This window comes from Cervus elaphus, chromosome 13 (genome assembly GCF_910594005.1).
Source record: "Cervus elaphus chromosome 13, mCerEla1.1, whole genome shotgun sequence".
Taxonomy (NCBI): Eukaryota; Metazoa; Chordata; class Mammalia; order Artiodactyla; family Cervidae; genus Cervus; species Cervus elaphus.
The window spans coordinates 30,884,623-30,900,986 of record NC_057827.1 but is presented as its reverse complement, the minus strand read 5'-3'; the positions used below and the strand labels follow the sequence as shown (position 1 = coordinate 30,900,986).

At 46.9% G+C, this 16,364-nt stretch overlaps 1 protein-coding gene across 1 annotated transcript in view; it reads left to right on the top strand.

The window, feature by feature from the left end:
• Nucleotides 1-16,172, top strand: part of MTMR10 (myotubularin related protein 10) — a 38,011-nt gene extending 21,839 nt beyond the window's left edge. Inside the window, exons 7-16 of the mRNA XM_043921367.1 lie at nucleotides 5,020-5,179; nucleotides 5,650-5,737; nucleotides 5,818-5,906; nucleotides 6,310-6,440; nucleotides 7,471-7,540; nucleotides 8,140-8,210; nucleotides 9,702-9,871; nucleotides 10,945-11,115; nucleotides 12,216-12,398; nucleotides 13,153-16,172. Coding sequence (XP_043777302.1) covers nucleotides 5,020-5,179; nucleotides 5,650-5,737; nucleotides 5,818-5,906; nucleotides 6,310-6,440; nucleotides 7,471-7,540; nucleotides 8,140-8,210; nucleotides 9,702-9,871; nucleotides 10,945-11,115; nucleotides 12,216-12,398; nucleotides 13,153-13,749 — 1,730 coding nt within the window. The 3' untranslated portion in view covers nucleotides 13,750-16,172. The remainder of the gene's footprint in view (nucleotides 1-5,019; nucleotides 5,180-5,649; nucleotides 5,738-5,817; nucleotides 5,907-6,309; nucleotides 6,441-7,470; nucleotides 7,541-8,139; nucleotides 8,211-9,701; nucleotides 9,872-10,944; nucleotides 11,116-12,215; nucleotides 12,399-13,152) is intronic.
• The last annotated feature ends 192 nt before the right edge of the window (nucleotides 16,173-16,364 follow it).

Sequence of the window (16,364 nt, the reverse complement as noted above, 5' to 3'; positions counted from 1 at the left end):
TGATGGGGAGCCTGTAAGTTACTAATTTTACTGGTCTTTCACATTTTGTTAGAACATGTATAGTAATCTAAGTAATGTGTGTAATAAAAGTGTATTCCAGTATCATCATGTTGTAAGTGCATTAAGATGCAGGAGCAGCACATAGCACCCGCAGATACATGTGGTGTCAGTGCACTTCACTGCTTCAGACGATTCTCCTGAACACTGCAGAGATGACAGGTGGAAGTCATAGCTTTTGTCTTATGGTACTATACTTGAAGAAATTGGATAACAAAATGTTTGTAACTTAATTTTTAGTATCAAAATATAACTGTTTGTAACTTAGGCTTGAACAATACAAATAATTTTTTCATTTCTTAACATAAAGAAAATCCACTTATTGTCTGAAGATGAGGTGCTGTAAGTCTGCACTAGGAGGTGGACAGATGGCCCTCTGGCACATCATCAGGCTGCACATGTGATCCTCGGGGTTATCCCTAATCACACTCTCACCTCTCCTAGGAGGGCCTTTGATTCCCACTGTTCATGATACAAACCAGCTGCCTTTTTTCTGGTAGGAATGAGTCCAGTGTAGAGACCTGCAAGTTCTGCACAGTGTGATGCCTGGAGCTCACTCAGGACAGTGAACTGTCTGATGCATTTGGTGACCTGAGGCCTGATTCCCTGACTGCTTATGGTTGTCTCCATCTACTCCTTGTGGGCATCTCTGGGATGTTAATATTTTAAATAGTTTATTCAGTCCATAGCCCTTCTACCACTGGGTTTCCTTATTCCCATCCATCACTTCTGTATCTTCTCACTTGTAGCTTGTCGAGAAAGTAATGATTGACGATTAACATGTAAAATATCTAGGAGCACTTACTATTGCATCCTTCAGACTCCTCCTCCTCGGCAGGCACTTTGTACACATAGTACTCAGCCAGAGTTGTGGGAAGGTTCCTCGTAGGGTAACATCCTTTCATACCCTCCCTGCTGTTGCAGAAGGTACACTGCATCTGTAAGATCAGAGGAGGCCTGAAATTTCCACACACTGCAGTCAGAATCCATACTGTGAATGGAAGACCCAGTAACCCTTGACCTTCCGGATGACACCTTGATTCAGCAGCTGGATTAGAGAAGCTCTTACTACAGGCAGGCAGGTGACAAAGCTGTTCTCACAGTTGGGATGAGCAGCAGGAGGATGTGCCCAGCAGTTATCTAAGAGCCTTTTAGCTGGCCTTAGTCGTCCTGAGGTTTTGTCTTGTGTTCAGCATCACTTGAATGCTTCTGGGAGGATCTTGATGTTTGGGAAGATGCCCGGCACCCGCGGGGTGGGACATCCCTTGGGACAGCCCCCACGCTGACACCGCGGGAGGCATAGGCACAAACAAGAACAATAGTTCTGTTTTTCCTCTTTTAACCTGAAAGCAACCACGAGGATGCTATTTTCACCAGTCAGTGTATTATTGGACAAATATCGTCCAAAAGATACAGGTCCATCTTTGTTACGAAATTGACAAGAGGTCAGATTGTGCTTCTAGACTAAAGAGTGAAAACCTCAGGTTTCTGGCAGGCCCAGGGTCAGCAGCTCCACCCTGTGACAGACCCCTGCTTACAGATGGGGCCACAAGATCTCGGGGTGCAGTGTAAATGCCACAGGAAAGTCATGTTTTCAGTGACGTCGTTTTGTTTTGCAATCTTATCCTCCTTTTGTAAGCACGGGTCTGAGTATTGGATGTTCCTTTCGGTGCTTATTGGAAAACCACTTGCAGAGTATGAACTCCATTCAAAACTGTAGAAAGTTTTAGTTTTTTGTTTGTCAGTTCTTCTAACATTCTCATGTAGCTGTGAATGGTTGTGACTGGTGCTCGTGTCTCTGCAGTAGGAATGCATCAGTCTATACACCAGAATCCCTGTTGGGAGAGCTTTTAAAAGACAGTAACACTGGCGCCACCCAGCCCATGAGGTCTGAATGTTGCATCCGAACCACTTTGTTGACAGCTCTCTGGAACTTCTTCATGATCACAGTTCTGTTTTTCTCTTCCTCGCCCTCTGTGTGACTCTGATTTCTGCAGTGTCATTGAAGTGATGGGCTTTCTTTTCCTGTGTTGACCGTTTTATGGTCTTTACTGTTGCTTGAGGCCATTCTAAATATGGAGGGGCTGGTTACATGGAAACTCTGTAGGGCTGGAGTCTGGGATAAGACCTGTGAACTGTGTCACAGGAGCTAGTGAAGGTCAGGGTGCTCTTGACCTTGCTCCATTTCCTGTCCCTGTCAGCTGGCTGACGACAGCTATCCTGAGACCTAAGTCAGCAACGTCAGGGTGGCCGACTCTTCTAGAGGACCAGCCCAGCCAGCCTTCCCTGGGCATTCGTACACAGGCAAGGGCTTCGGTCCTTGGGATCCTGGAAAGCATAAAAATTGCCGGACTCGCTAGTGACAGACTTAGTACCTGCTGCACATCCCATAATAAGCTCTCGCTGGAGAAGATGTCGAGTGTCCAAGAGCCCTGATCCTGGCGGCTAAGACATGGACAGGTTCTGAACAGGCAGAACCTATGGAATAGCACACAGTGCAAGACCCTGTAGGTGCCTTCGCTTCATGTTCAGAAAAAGCCATCTCTTCCTCCTCTGATCTTGAGATATTTTTGCCAGAGGAGCAGTCTCATAAACAGTGTGTGTGTTCTCAGCCCAGCTTCCTAGTCTTCGACCTCAGGACACTGAGAAGCACGCAGTCCTGTCTCCCCCCAGGGCAGAGCTGCCAGAGTATTTACAAGCTCCTGGCGAAAGTCCACAGTGTTCTTTCAGCTTCTCTGTGGTGGTGGTCTCGGTGCGTGGCGGGGACCTCTGTGCGGTGGTGGTAAAGGCAGCGTTTCTTTTCTCAGTTTCAATGTGGATGATGTTTGCTGTTTGTTTCTGATAAATAGGCTTTATCGAGTTAAGGAAATTCCCTTTTATTCCTAATTTGCTAAAATTTGCTATTTTTTTATATCATGAGTACGTGTCGAACTCAAATGTTTTTCTGTTCTTGGGAGGGTTTTTCCCCTTTAATTTAGTCATATGATGAAATACTTAGGTTTTCTAATATTGGATAGTTTGCTGTGGGTTTCGGTGTTTTGGAACACTGTGTAAAGTGGGAATTACCTGGGAGTCCCATGTGGGTTCTGAGTTCTAGAGCAATCATGGGTCCCAGGTTTCCCAGCATGTTCCTGTGGCTGTCACTCTAAGAGCAGGTGCTGAGACAGAGCAGCATGCCAGGATATGGGTGTAGAAGGAGCATTTTAACTTTTAACAAGCTCTGTTAGAATCATAATCATCATAATTCTGATGCCACTTAAAGGATAAAATCCAAAATTCCTAGCCTGGCGCCTGAGACCCTTCCTGATCTAGAGTCATGAGTGCTGTCCAGTGGTGGCGTGTCCTGTGCCCTGCATTGTCCAATAGAGAAGCCGCTGGCCGTATATGGCTGTTGAGCACTGGAATGTGCCTGAGGCAGTTGAGGAACTGAATTTAAAATCTCAGTTAAACTTAAATTTCAGTTGGAATGTAAAGAGCACATGTAGCTGGTGCTTGCTCTTTGGTACAGCACACCTGTGCGTCTGGGCATTCCCCAACCTCCCTGCCGCCACCTCTGGCACCCTTACTGCTCTTAAGGTAGTTAGCTCACTACTCAATGGTGTACAAATCAGCCACATTTCTTAAGTCCAGCTCTGTCCAGCACGCCCCTCTCCTTCTCATCAGCCACTGGGCAGCGCTTGCTTTGGCTGGTTCCTTAGGACTCTGCTCCGAGCATCTCGGGTCAGAAGCCTTCTTGCCCCACCCAGCCTGTGGCCCCAGCAACAGCGCAGGGCTTCCTGCTCCTCATCGCTCACGTCCACCCAGTGCACTGTGATAAGCGCCTCGAAGTAGGGGTGAAGTCTTACTCATTTGTCCATTTTCAGGCCTTAGCCTGTGGTCAGATCTCAGAAAATACCTGTTTTACAGCAGGTTTAGTAAGTAGTCCATAGGAACGGGCGTGGCATGTTCATCGGACGGAGAAAGGTCTTCACAACTACAGGGGGATGGGAGTTGGAGAGCACTGGGCAACAAGGGTCAGGGCAGGCCTGCGAGGGCACTTCAAGAGAATGCAGTTGGAGACGTTGGGGCAAGGGCAGCATCCTGAAAGCCTGTTTCTCAGGAAGCGTGTCTTGTGGCAGCAGTGGCTGGGCTGAGTGCAGCTCAAGTAGCAAGAGCCCAGGCTGAGAGGGGTGCCCTCCGTCACCCAGATTGGACCCTTCTTTCCCTCTGGTCCCTCTGAAGCCGTGCACATGCTCCCAGCAGGTCGCAGCACTTCTCAAGTGGAAAGCTTCCTTGCTTGGGAAGGTCAGGTCCTGGCCCCTGTAACCCTCCATTGCATTGGCCCTCTAGTGGGGTGTGAGGAGTCCATGTGACCTTATCATCAGAGGAAAGCTAAGTAGAGACCAAGAGTGTCCCAGTGAGTCACAGTAGGCAAGGGCTGAGAAGTCGGTTGTGGAGAGATGAAAGGTCCAGACGGCTCAAGAGTGCAGGCGCTGGTGGATGCATTCATTTCTCTAGGCAAAACCAGCAGTGACCTGGGTTCATGCTTCAGCTTGGGGCAAGGGGTCAAGAGTGACCACAAACAGTTGAAAGTTGAGGAGGAGATGACTGGAGAGGAAATGTGGGAGCAGCATCGTTCAGACCCTGAGAAGGTAGTCAGTGAATGTAACAGGCAGTGTGTATGATGTAGAGTGAGGGTGGTCCAGGTGGCCACGTGAGCGCCTTCTCTAGTGCTGGAAGGCACTGCAGGCAGAGCCAGTGGATGGACAGGGCATGGAGGTACTGCAGGAGTGGACGCGGGGGCTGTCCTGAGAGAGGAGGGGGCTGCCTCTTGTCAAGGACAGGGGAGGACAGGCCAGGACAGGTGAGGTGGCCTTGGAGAGACCAGAGACAAACAGAGATGCTACATCGCAGTGTGTTGGCGACAGGAGGCAGGAGAGAGGGGATTCAGAGCAGGCTTAATACTGTTGCTTTTTCTTGTAGCCAGCAAAGCTAATGGAGCACCCTTGGGAGCTGGGGGTGGCAGCAGCCAGAAGACGCCACTGTTCGAGACGTACTCAGACTGGGACAGGGAGGTGAAGAGGACAAGCGCCTCGGGCTGGAGGGTCTGCTCCATCAACGAGGGCTACATGATTTCCACGTGGTGAGTTTGCTCTTGCAGGGTGCTCACTGCTGGGGTGCTTCTAGGAGTAGTCGTCAGACTCTGCTGTCATTGGTAACTGGTTGGGAAACAGACGAGGGAGAGAGAAGGAGTCGATGCTTCTCCGTAGACTTGAGGGTCAGGTTGGGTTGGTGTGACTGGTGTTTCCTACCCCATAGCCTGTTGAGAGGACCAGGGTGGATTTTGTGTTTTTTTTAGAAATTGCATACATGTTTGATTAATAGTCATTCTAGACAATATTTCAAATGCTTCCTTTGGATTCTTCCTCTGCTATAATACAGCTTTTGGGATAATTGACCATGTTGCATCTGTTTTAGACCGTGTCTAGGCTCCTCAGTGTACCCACAGTGCTCACCAGGTCGGGTGCACGTTAGTTAAAGTGGGGTCTGCAGAGCACGCTTGTCCCACTGGAAGCCAAGCTCTCACATCATGATTTGTGTTTTCATCTGCAGCCTCCCAGAGTACTTCGTGGTGCCGAGCTCGCTAGCAGATCAAGACCTGAAGGTCTTCTCCCATTCTTTTGTTGGAAGACGGATGCCAGTAAGTGAGGCCTGCTGGGTCTCTCCAATACTGTGTTCCACTTTCCAGCTGGTTAAGTAAAGATCCTGCTTCTCTCCTAGTTCTGGTGCTGGAGCCACTCGAACGGCAGTGCCCTCGTGCGCACGGCCCTCATAAGAGACATGCTGCAGCAGAGGAAGATCGAGCAGAGGTGAGTGGGCCACCGCCCTCGGAGCTTGGTGTATCTTTGTCGTTCTAGCTAGAGAGTCAGAAAGCACCATGTACTTCATACAAGCATTGCCATTGTAGAGAGGATGTGAACGTATTAAAATTAACTCTCAGGTTATACTAAACATAGTTTAGTTCTTTGGCATACAAGGATCTTATGTTGCTGACATCTTGCTGTAGTGTTGCCTCTAAAGAACTTTCAGAGTGCAGTGATTCCCGGTCAAGACACTGCAGAATGAATCAGGTTTTTCTTATAGTTCAGTGCGTCCTAGGTTTATCAAGTCAAACCAACTAAGATGGTGGCATAGTTAGCTCATAGTAGGTGCTCAAAACATATATGTTGAATAAAAGAATGAATAGTGACTCAAAGGTTTTGTCTTTATTAGGATTTATAATGCAATAACTAAAAGTCATCCACAGAGAAGTGATATCTACAAGTCAGATTTGGACAAGACCTTACCCAACATCCAAGATATTCAGGTGGCTTTTGTAAAACTTAAACAACTGTGTGTTAATGGTAATTTTATCCTTATTATATATATATACACATGTAAACAATGACTAGGTGATTTTATGAGGCATTGTACGAGGCATGTCAGGAAAAATGACATTACTTAAAAATTTAGAAATAGTTAATAAGTAGAGGCTCATTGAGATACCTGTACAAATTATCATTATCTGAGACTGTCAGAAGCTCTTAGAAAATGAAGTTTAAGCTGCGTTTAGTTTTGGAGGAAAAGTGTCTGCTAGTAGAACAGTGTGCGACCTCACAAGTAAACTAAGACCCTAATGTGCTGAATTATGTTTTGAGCCACATGAGAATGTGTGCAGCCTCAGAGTTCCCATATTTTTGCTGGAGCACACGCTCATGGGGTGCTTAGATGTGCCTACCCCTGGATGGCTGAATCACAGGAAAGGGCCCTTGGTGTGAAGGGTGCGCAGAGAGCCCCTCATCACTGGGCGGTGGAGAGGCAGCATGACGGGAAGGCGAGCTGGAGTGGGGCGGGTGTGTGTTTGGAAACACAGCAACTGTATCTTTCAGCCGTCCAGTACTTGGGGTGGCTGGGGATGGGGTTTGTGAGGCAAGGGGCACCTTGAGACGAGCCAGGACAGGCCCCGTCAGGAAGCTGCCCCCTTCCCTGCAGGGGTTGCACCAAGGCCATGTCAGCCAGGCAGTGGTAGCAGGGAGGGGTGGGAGGCAGGGAGGGCCAGGCCTCTGGTGGGGAGGCTGGGGAGGGAAGGCCAGGGTCAGCAGCTCTAGGAGGCAGAGGTGGTCGGAGTCTCTGAGATTTCCCCGGAAGAGCCAGAGAGGAGACGGAGGCCTGGGGAGTGCTTGGTTCCATTCTTTATAGAACTGTAGTGCGACTTCTTAAATGTTTTTATTATTAAATGCAAATGCATTACACTTCTTGAAGCCAACTTTTAAGTATTAGAAACTGTGATGTATCATCTAACTCTCAATTTGATCATGTTAAGAAGCCCAGAAGTGTTATATTGAATATATATACGAGTGTATAGAATTACATATGTAATTATATTAATTGCAGAACCATTTGAAGAAACTGAAGAGAAATGGCTATCTTCACTGGAGAATACACGGTGGTTGGAGTATGTAAGGTTTGTACAACTGCTTTCTTTTTCTCTTAACTCTTTATTTTGAAATAATTATATATCTGCAGGAGGTGCAAAAATATTACAAAGCCGTGCACTCCTTACCTGCTTCCCAGTGGTAACAGCTCACACAATGGGTGATGGCTGTGGAGCCGAGGAGCTGACAGCAGTGTGAGCTGGGCCCTGTTCAGCATTGATAGACAGGTGTTCTCGTGGCTTCTGTGTGGGCTCATCACGTTTGTAGACCCACGTGACCACCAACAGAGTCAGGATGCAGACCGCCCCATCACTACATCTCCCTCCTGCCACCCCTGGAGGGCTGCGCCACCCTCCGCTACAGGTCCACCCCTGCCCCCACTCATCTCTTCTCCATCTCTGTAGTTGGGTAATTTCAAGAAGGTCATGTAAATTAGCAAAAGTTAATGAATTTCCCTGATACAGAAACCAAACTGTATTCATATAAATACTGCAGAAACTCAGAAAGGTTACAGAGACTACAAATGGGTATGGTGAGAGATTAGATTTGCTTGACTTCAAGTACTTTAAACAATATATCTGTAGTGGAAGTTTGGTTTTTAACATTGTGTTTCCCTTTCTGTTTCCAGGGCATTTCTTAAACATGCAGCAGAACTCGTGTACGTGCTAGAGAGCAAGCGTCTGTCTGTAGTGCTGCAAGGTAACTCCTGACCACCGCGGTCCCTGGGCCATAGTATCTTGGGTGCTGTAGCTTTAGGGTACACTTTGAAATTAAGACATGTAAGTCCTCCAACCTTATTACCAAAATTGTCTTGGTTATTCTAGGTCCTTTGTATTTCTGTGTAACTTTGAGGATCAGCAAAAAGCCTGCTGGGTTTTGGATAGGACTATGTTGAACTGGAGACTGGGGAGAATACTGTCTTAATGTGGAATCTCCCAATCCATGAAATGAATGTCTCTCCATTTATTTGGATTTTCTCTCATGTCATGTCAGCTTTATAGTTTTTAGTATAGAACCCTTGCACTTATTTTGTTAAATCTGTGTTTTATTTTTGATGCTGTTGTGAATAGTTGCTTTTTTAATTTCATTTTCAGATGTATTGTGTACTCATTGTGTATAAAATTCCTTCAACCTTAGTAAACTCATTCATTAGTTTTAGTAGTTATTTATGGATTCTTCAGGGGTTTTATTTTACATATGGACACACATTGTCTGCAAATACAGTTATTGCTTGTTCCTCTCCAGTTTAAAATGCCTTGGATTTCTCTCTTGCCTGATTTCCCTGTGTAGAGCTTCCCAGACAACATTCAGTAGAAGTAACAGAACAGACATCCTTGTCCTGTTGCCCATCTTAGGAGGAAAGTGTCCAGGATCTCACTGGCAAGAGTTGATGTTAGTTGTAGGTTTTTGTGGATTCCACTTGTCAGGTTGAAATTCCCGTCTCTTCCTAGATTGCTGAGAGTTTTTATCCAGAATAAATATTGAATTTTAATCAGACAGATGCTTTTTATGTATCTAATGAGATGATCATGTAATTTTTGTCCTTTATTTTTTATTATGGTGTGTTACTTTGTTGGGTGTTAAACCAGCCTTGCTTTTCTAGGATAAATTTTTGCATTCCTGAGATAATTTGGTTTGTTTATACTTTGTTGATGACATTACATATAAGGAATACTATATGATAGTTTTCTTCTGATTTTTGTGGCTGGCTTTGATATCAGTATTTCTGGTCTTATTATTAAAGGATATCAGATATGAAAGATGGGAGGGAAGCATTTGCCACCTTGTCAGATGATGGTGGATAGTTCTGTTTCTCTTGTTCACCTCTGAGTCACCCTGTCGAGCTATCAGTGGAAAGATTGTGGGATATTTAATGCTGTTGCCAAAACAGGAATAGAATGGACTCTTGGGAGATTTTTACCACAGATCATTGAAATGTAAAAAGAGTGAGGGCTATACTTCTGATATCTAGAAAACATTCATATGTAAAAGTCCATCTCTCCATTGAACATGAGTGTAAATGATCTGTAGGTAATATTTAGAGTTGCTGGCCTGAATGAAATGTCCCAACACGGATGATCTCGAAGGCCGCCGCACACAGAACACTGCAGTGTATGCTCTACCTCCCCTTCCGTCCTTCTCTGAGCATGCTGCTGTGTACTGAGTGTTGTCTTTCTGTTTCACTGACAGAGGAGGAGGGAAGAGACCTGAGCTGCATCATAGCTTCTCTGGTCCAAGTGATGCTGGACCCCTATTTCAGGACCATCACTGGGTTTCAGAGTCTGATACAGAAAGAGTGGGTCATGGCCGGATATCCGTTCCTGGACAGATGCAACCACCTGAAGAGATCGGAGAAGGAGGTAACGAAGCCTTTGTGCTTATCATCAGCCCTTCAGTGTGCACAGGGTACAGCTGCGTCATCGTGGGGAGAGAGACTCTGTGCGGAAGGGGACAAGGAAGCTTCTAAAACACTGCCTTCACTACATCCTAGCTTCTTAGTCCAAGACTGACCCGTGGATTAAGAGTTCAAGTTGAGGTGTTTATGAAGACTATCATAACTATATGATAGGCGACACTCTAAAAAGTAATCTGTTGAGTTTCTCTTAGTTGAAAACTGCTTGAAGAAATGCCATTAATACAGCAGGTCTTCCGTAAGTAGACAGTAGGCACATTAGGTGTTTTGGAAAACCAGCTTTGGAGTATCATAGTTTCTTAAAATGGGGTACGAGGGAGGCTGGGGGGCACATGTAAGAGCTGCGAGGCTGGCAGGGCCTCGGGTCCTTGTGGGGCTGTGAGAGCCCTGCGGTGTCCCATGTCAGGGAGGCTCCTAAGAGCACTGCTGACTCGCTGTCGCGTGTAACAGTCCCTGCCATCTGAGGAAGCCCCAGCAGGGAATGCTTCCCGGTTGACTCTGACTCATCAAGGCACACTGGATGGGTGCAGGGGCTGCTGCCAGCTGCTGCATTGAGGGTGTGCCCCGGGACCCCAAGGCCACACCAGCCAGTCTCTGAAACCCAAGTTATGTCTCTGGATGCTGACTGAAGGGTCAGCCAAAAGTTGTTAGAGAAGCTGCTTTATGGTTTGGAGGTTTTTGTTTTAAATGTTCTGAAGAACTATTTCCAGGTTCGGCTTAAACACGTATTTCCCTGTTCCCCCTTCACAGGGTGATTCCCTGCCTGTCTTTCCGGTTCACCACTTAAGCGTGGTGGACTTGTTTGACAGAGCGGTGCTGAGACACGTCCCAGGGCAGGCTCGGTTTCAGGGTGGCCATGGCTGTCTAGTCTACTCATGTATGCTGAGCTCAGCTTCGGGGCCACGCACACAGGCCTCACTGTCTGCTAATCTCTTCCTTCACGTCAGTGAGAAGTTTGGGGGTAGACGTGGGCCCTACAGGCCAGCACTGAGTAATCTCATTTCCTCGTGTGTCTGCCAGGCTCCCGTGTTCCTGCTCTTCCTGGACACCACGTGGCAGCTGCTGGAGCAGTGTCCAGCGGCCTTCGAGTTCTCTGAGACTTACCTGGCGGTGCTGCATGACAGCACCCGTGTGGCCCTGTTCGGCACCTTCTTGTTCAACTCTCCACACCAGCGTGTGCAGCAGAGCACGGTGAGCACCCGCCGTGGCAACGTGCAGTAGCTGCCTCCTGTTAAACTGTCTCAGTTATGAATACCATTTAAGCTGTAATTTCAGATGGATAACAGTCCAGGAACCTGAACCTGTTGCATTTGTGAGTGAGCATTCTAGGTGTTTCTCTCTGACATTTATTGAAAGATGCAGCTTATTTTAACCACCGTAAATGTTGTACTTTTGTATTTATATGTTCATGTTTGAGCTGTCTGAATGGGTAATTGGTAAGATCCTGTTTGAAAACATTTATTTCCTAGGACAGTAGAATAAAAGGGGTATAAAGCAAATGATTTTTCTTTGAGAATTCTATGGGGAAGGAATTTGAGAGGAAACACAGGCATGATGCAAGACTGGAACTCTTGCTAGGCACTGCTTACTGAGTATCCTCAGACCCTGATGCTGTGGGGCAAGTCACTTTTATATAGGCCTGTCAGCTTCCTGTCCCAACTCTTAACCCAGAGGAAGAACCGTGACTAGGGAGGGTCTCAAGCCAGACTTGAAACCAGCTTCTGGTTGCCCTCCTTCTGGAACCACGAGTTCTGTCTTATCCATGTCTGGAGCAGTGGGTGTAGCCACAGAAGCTGCAGTGCCCAGAAGGACGCTCTCATGGGCCTTCAGGAAGACTGTAAGAGGGGCTGCCTTCACAGTGAGCTGTGGCCCTAGCCAGGGCTGGGACTCTGCTGAGTCTGAGTTCCTCATCTGTGAAGCTGCTGCCTCAAACCAGCAGCTGAGCATCCTGAAGACGCATGCTGTTCAAGACTGTGGGTGTGAGCATTTAAGGAGAGGGTTTTTTCAGGCCACTGCGCCAGGGTGAGCTCCCTCCACGAGTTCACACTTATGAACATGCTCACTACCCAGGGCCCCCCTCCTCCTCATGCAAGGGCCATGCCCTCCTCGTGCCAGCTGCCAGCAACGTCTGTTCTGGGGAGCAGAGTGTGCTGCTCCAGAGGTGTGGGAATCGCCCTCATTCAGAAAATTTCACTCGTGTAATGATGAACAACTCATCAAAAAGGAAGTTATCAATGAGGAAATCTTGAGTTTGGCATTTTTCACAAATGTTCAAATATTTTATTTTGCAGGAATTTGCTATAAGCAAAAACATCCAGCTGGGTGATGAGAAGGGTTTAAAATTCCCCTCCGTTTGGGACTGGTCTCTCCAGTTTACACCAAAGGATCGCACCCTTTTCCACAACCCCTTCTACATTGGAAAGAGCACGCCTTGTGTGCAGAATGGTTCTGTGAAGTCCTTTAAAAGGACAAAGGTAAACTACAAAAATGCATTAATGGTGGAAACCTGGTGTTTGCGCACACATAACCAAAAACATCTTTTTCAGAACAGAGTATTGAAAGTCCAGGCATGTCCCACGACAGCATTGCCAATGCAGGTTTGAGGGGTCATTTGCTTTCTTTCTTTTATGGCTGTGCCATGCAGCTCAGGAGATCTTAGTTCCCCAGCCAGGGATTGAACCTGTACCCTTGGCAATGAGTGGGAGGAGTCTTAGCCACACAAAGCTTTTTTCATTATTATATTTGTGATGGTGATCTGCGACCAGTGATCTCTGATGTGACTATTGCAGAAAGATTACAACTCGCTTAGGGCTTAGATGAGGGTTAGCATTTTTAGTAGTAAAGTATTTAAGGTGTGCACATTGTCTTTTTAGACATAATGCTGTTGCACACTTAATAAATTACCATATACTGGAAACATAACTTATATGTGCCAGGAAACCAAAAACCTGGTGTGACTTGCTTTATCGCGAATCCACTGTCTCCCAGAGGTCTGCCTATGACGGATTGAATATGTCAGCTCCACCCCCATACAGACCACAGCCTGGCAAAGTCAAGGCCCAAGTGTCCAACTTCAGTGGAGGAGGATTGGAGCAAGTATTACCAAGGGAGGGACAAAATGTCCTTTAAGGTTGAAATTCTACCTGAGTGTATGTTCACCATCACACTTTTACCATCTCTCTGAAAGGGGAAGCTCCAGGAGAATAATGCTAGAATCTCTCTGTACAGAAAAGCTACAGCTCCACACTGAGAGGAATGCCAGCCTCCTTAAAGAACGGCATCATCAGTGAGCAGGAGTTACGGCCAAGGAGAAACTCACTAATCCTGCAGGTGAAGCCAGCGCCTCTGGAGCCGAGGGACAGCCAGGACTGGGGCGCGGAGCAGTTCTTCCAAGAACGGGCCTCCAGGCCAGCCGACCTGCACGGGACCATCCTGCCACGTCTCTCAGGGGCACACATCAAGCTGTGGAAACTCTGCTATTTCCGCTGGGTCCCCGAGGCCCAGATCCAGCATGGGGGCTTCATTACAGCCTTCCACAAGCTCTCACTGCTGGCCGACGAGGTGGACGTTTTGAGCAGGGCGCTGCGACAGCCCCGGGGTGGCCCCACGCCAGCCCCTGGCCCCGAGCAGGCCCCAAGCAGGCTGTACTTCCATGCTGGCGGCCCACACGACGCCCCAGGCACACCAGACTTCCTCTCGTCCTCCTTCCCCTTCTCCCCAGTGGGCAATCTGTGCAGGCGGAGCATTTCGGGGACACCGCTGAGCAAGTTTCTCAGTGGGGCCAAGATATGGCTGTCCACTGAGACCCTCGCCAATGAAGACTGACCATCCTGAGGGACGAGCGGGACTGCCTACCCATGTGGGGCCGAGATACGGCTGTCCACCGAGACCCTCACGTGGAGACCAAGGGGGTCTTCCTGCACGTCCTAAGGGGTGAGCACAACTCCTGCCCTAGATGTCGGACATGCTCATCATTATCTGTAACAACTGAGATTTGCACTAATTCTTAAAAACACGTTGAATTATGTTTCCTTCACAGTTTTTTAAAAGACAGGCCTGACTTTTGTTATTTATGTTCTCTTTCTCTCATGCTGGGTCTGGCTCGTTTTTAGGTCATTTGCAGGCAGACATTCCCACGATTTTATTACTGTGATCAGACTAATCAGGTTTTGTGTGTGGCCTTTGTCTTTCTAACCACCTACTAAAGCTTCCCTGATCCTTGGTCGGATTAGCAGCCCGAGCAGCAACCATCAGGGGAGTCAAGAACTAGTGTCTGGTGTATTTTCAAGAAGTATCCAGCAGACCCCAGTGGGTGTTCATGGGTATTTGTGCATTTTGCTGGTCACTTTCATTATCGCTAGTTGAACTCACCTTAGAGTTGTGTGTTCCCACACTGTAATTTATTTTAGATTGCTGTCTGGGACCGTAGATCACTGTGTTTTAAAATCATGAGTTTGCTTAGGGCTAACTTTAAAATGATGTGCACTGTGGACTTCAAAAGCATTTGCTATAGATTATATAATTAAACTTAGAAGTGCCTTTGATTATTAACTATTAAGATATGAATAATGCAGAGTAAAACAATTTGAGTTAGGATATCAGAGTCCCACCGCACATCAGAAGGAGGCTAGTCACGAAGCCTCCAGCTGAGAGTCAACTGGACACCCCAGGTTTGGGGGTAGGGGGGAGCGGAGCCAGCACTGGCAGTGTTACTGAGACCCAGCCACTCTGGGCACCTGCCCCTGGAAAGGGGTGGTGAGCTCAGGAGTCAGGTCACCTGCAGGGAAGGACAGAGTGCCAGCACTTGGGGAGGGAGGACAGGTGCGTAGAGGTGGACTTCTCTCAGGATATTGCCATGTTAACCAAGAGCACCTGCCCCGCCCCACCTGTGACAGCAGCGCTGAGGAGACAGACGAAGACGGGTGTGCTCTTGTCTGAGCTCCTGATGGCAGGTGTGTCACGGGAGCTGCACCAAAGCTGCAGGGCAAGAGCATGAGCTCGTAGCGGCCGTGCTGGTCGGAGTCACTACACCCTTCACTTGTGGGAAAAGATGGATGTTGGAAATGTGGCTGTCATATCGTTGTCTTAAACTGCCATCTTATTTTTTTCAAAAAATGTTTAAAGTGTGCAGTTAGATTATGTCCTTTTCTAAAACAGGTTTTTTCAAAAACAGTGCTTTACCTTCATATGTAAGAAATAGGTATTTCTGTTTGAATTACTTGCCTTTAGAAAATTGTTGGATAATGCCTCTGGATTTAAAAGGATGGAAGTTCCTATGCAGTGTCTAAGGAAATCCATCTTGTGGATAAACCCAGTGTTTCTCCCAACCTGCCGAGAAAATAAGGGCTTTTTCAGTTTACGTAAGTAGCACTGTTGCCACTAAACATTTTATAGTCCTTGACTGGAACCAGCTCCAGCCCCCTGAAAACCCCAAAGCCCATCTTGCCACTGCAAAGTGTAACAGTTCTTCCCCATTTTTCACTAGGCGGCTTTTTAATTATTACAAATTGTCTTAATTTGTTACTGTTTTTTCAGGTTAAGCATTTATTTCTCTATAGCTTTCTTCCCTATCACATTTATTTCAATTGTTTTAGTAAATGTTTTTAACTTGCAAGTTTTAAAATGATTAGGTACTCTTAATGCTGTTTTAAAGTAGAAAATGTGCATATTTTTGTATGATAATCAAATGTAAAATAGTTTTTTGTTTTATTTTTGCTGAACAGTTGTTATATCATGATTATTGTGCCACACTTTATCGTGCATAATATGAACAACAACTATCCCAGCATTAAGTCCTAGCCCCTGCAGAGCCACCGGCCCCATTGCTGGCCCAGGATGTGGGGACAGAGTCCGAGGGCAGCACCGGCCATGGATGCCCAGCTTCTGCTGACAGGGCCATGCGGGCAGACTCTCGGATAGGACCTCAAGGTGTAAAGTGTCTTACTGTTGTTCGTGATGGAAACCAACTTTAAAACCAAAAGTGTCTAACTTTATTTAAGAAAGTATATTAATTTGTGCTAACAGAGGGTGAAAATTGTTCAACGCGTACTTCAACAAACTATTCTTGCTATAGCAGTAACCTCGAGTAGCTGAAACTTGATTTTGAAAGAAAATGAAAACCTTTGTGCCTAAAATTGATTGTGACTTGCATTAAAGTAGGATGGGCAGGAAGGTGAGAGATTCTGCTTTCCAGCAGTGATGAATGTGAAGGAAGTGCTGAGTGCTAATAAAATGTCCATAGCAATGGTTTCCTTTGTTATTGATGTGAGAGGTGGGATGTTTTCTCCTAGCTGTGCTTGTGTCTCGTCCCTGCTGCTGCCTGCTCTAAACCTCAGTTCACAACTGACTGTCGTCACAGCCATGGGGGTTCATGGACCAGGCCCTAACTCGGCCTTGCACTGTATACATTAAAAAGCTGGGGAGTGGTGTTTCCTTAAGAA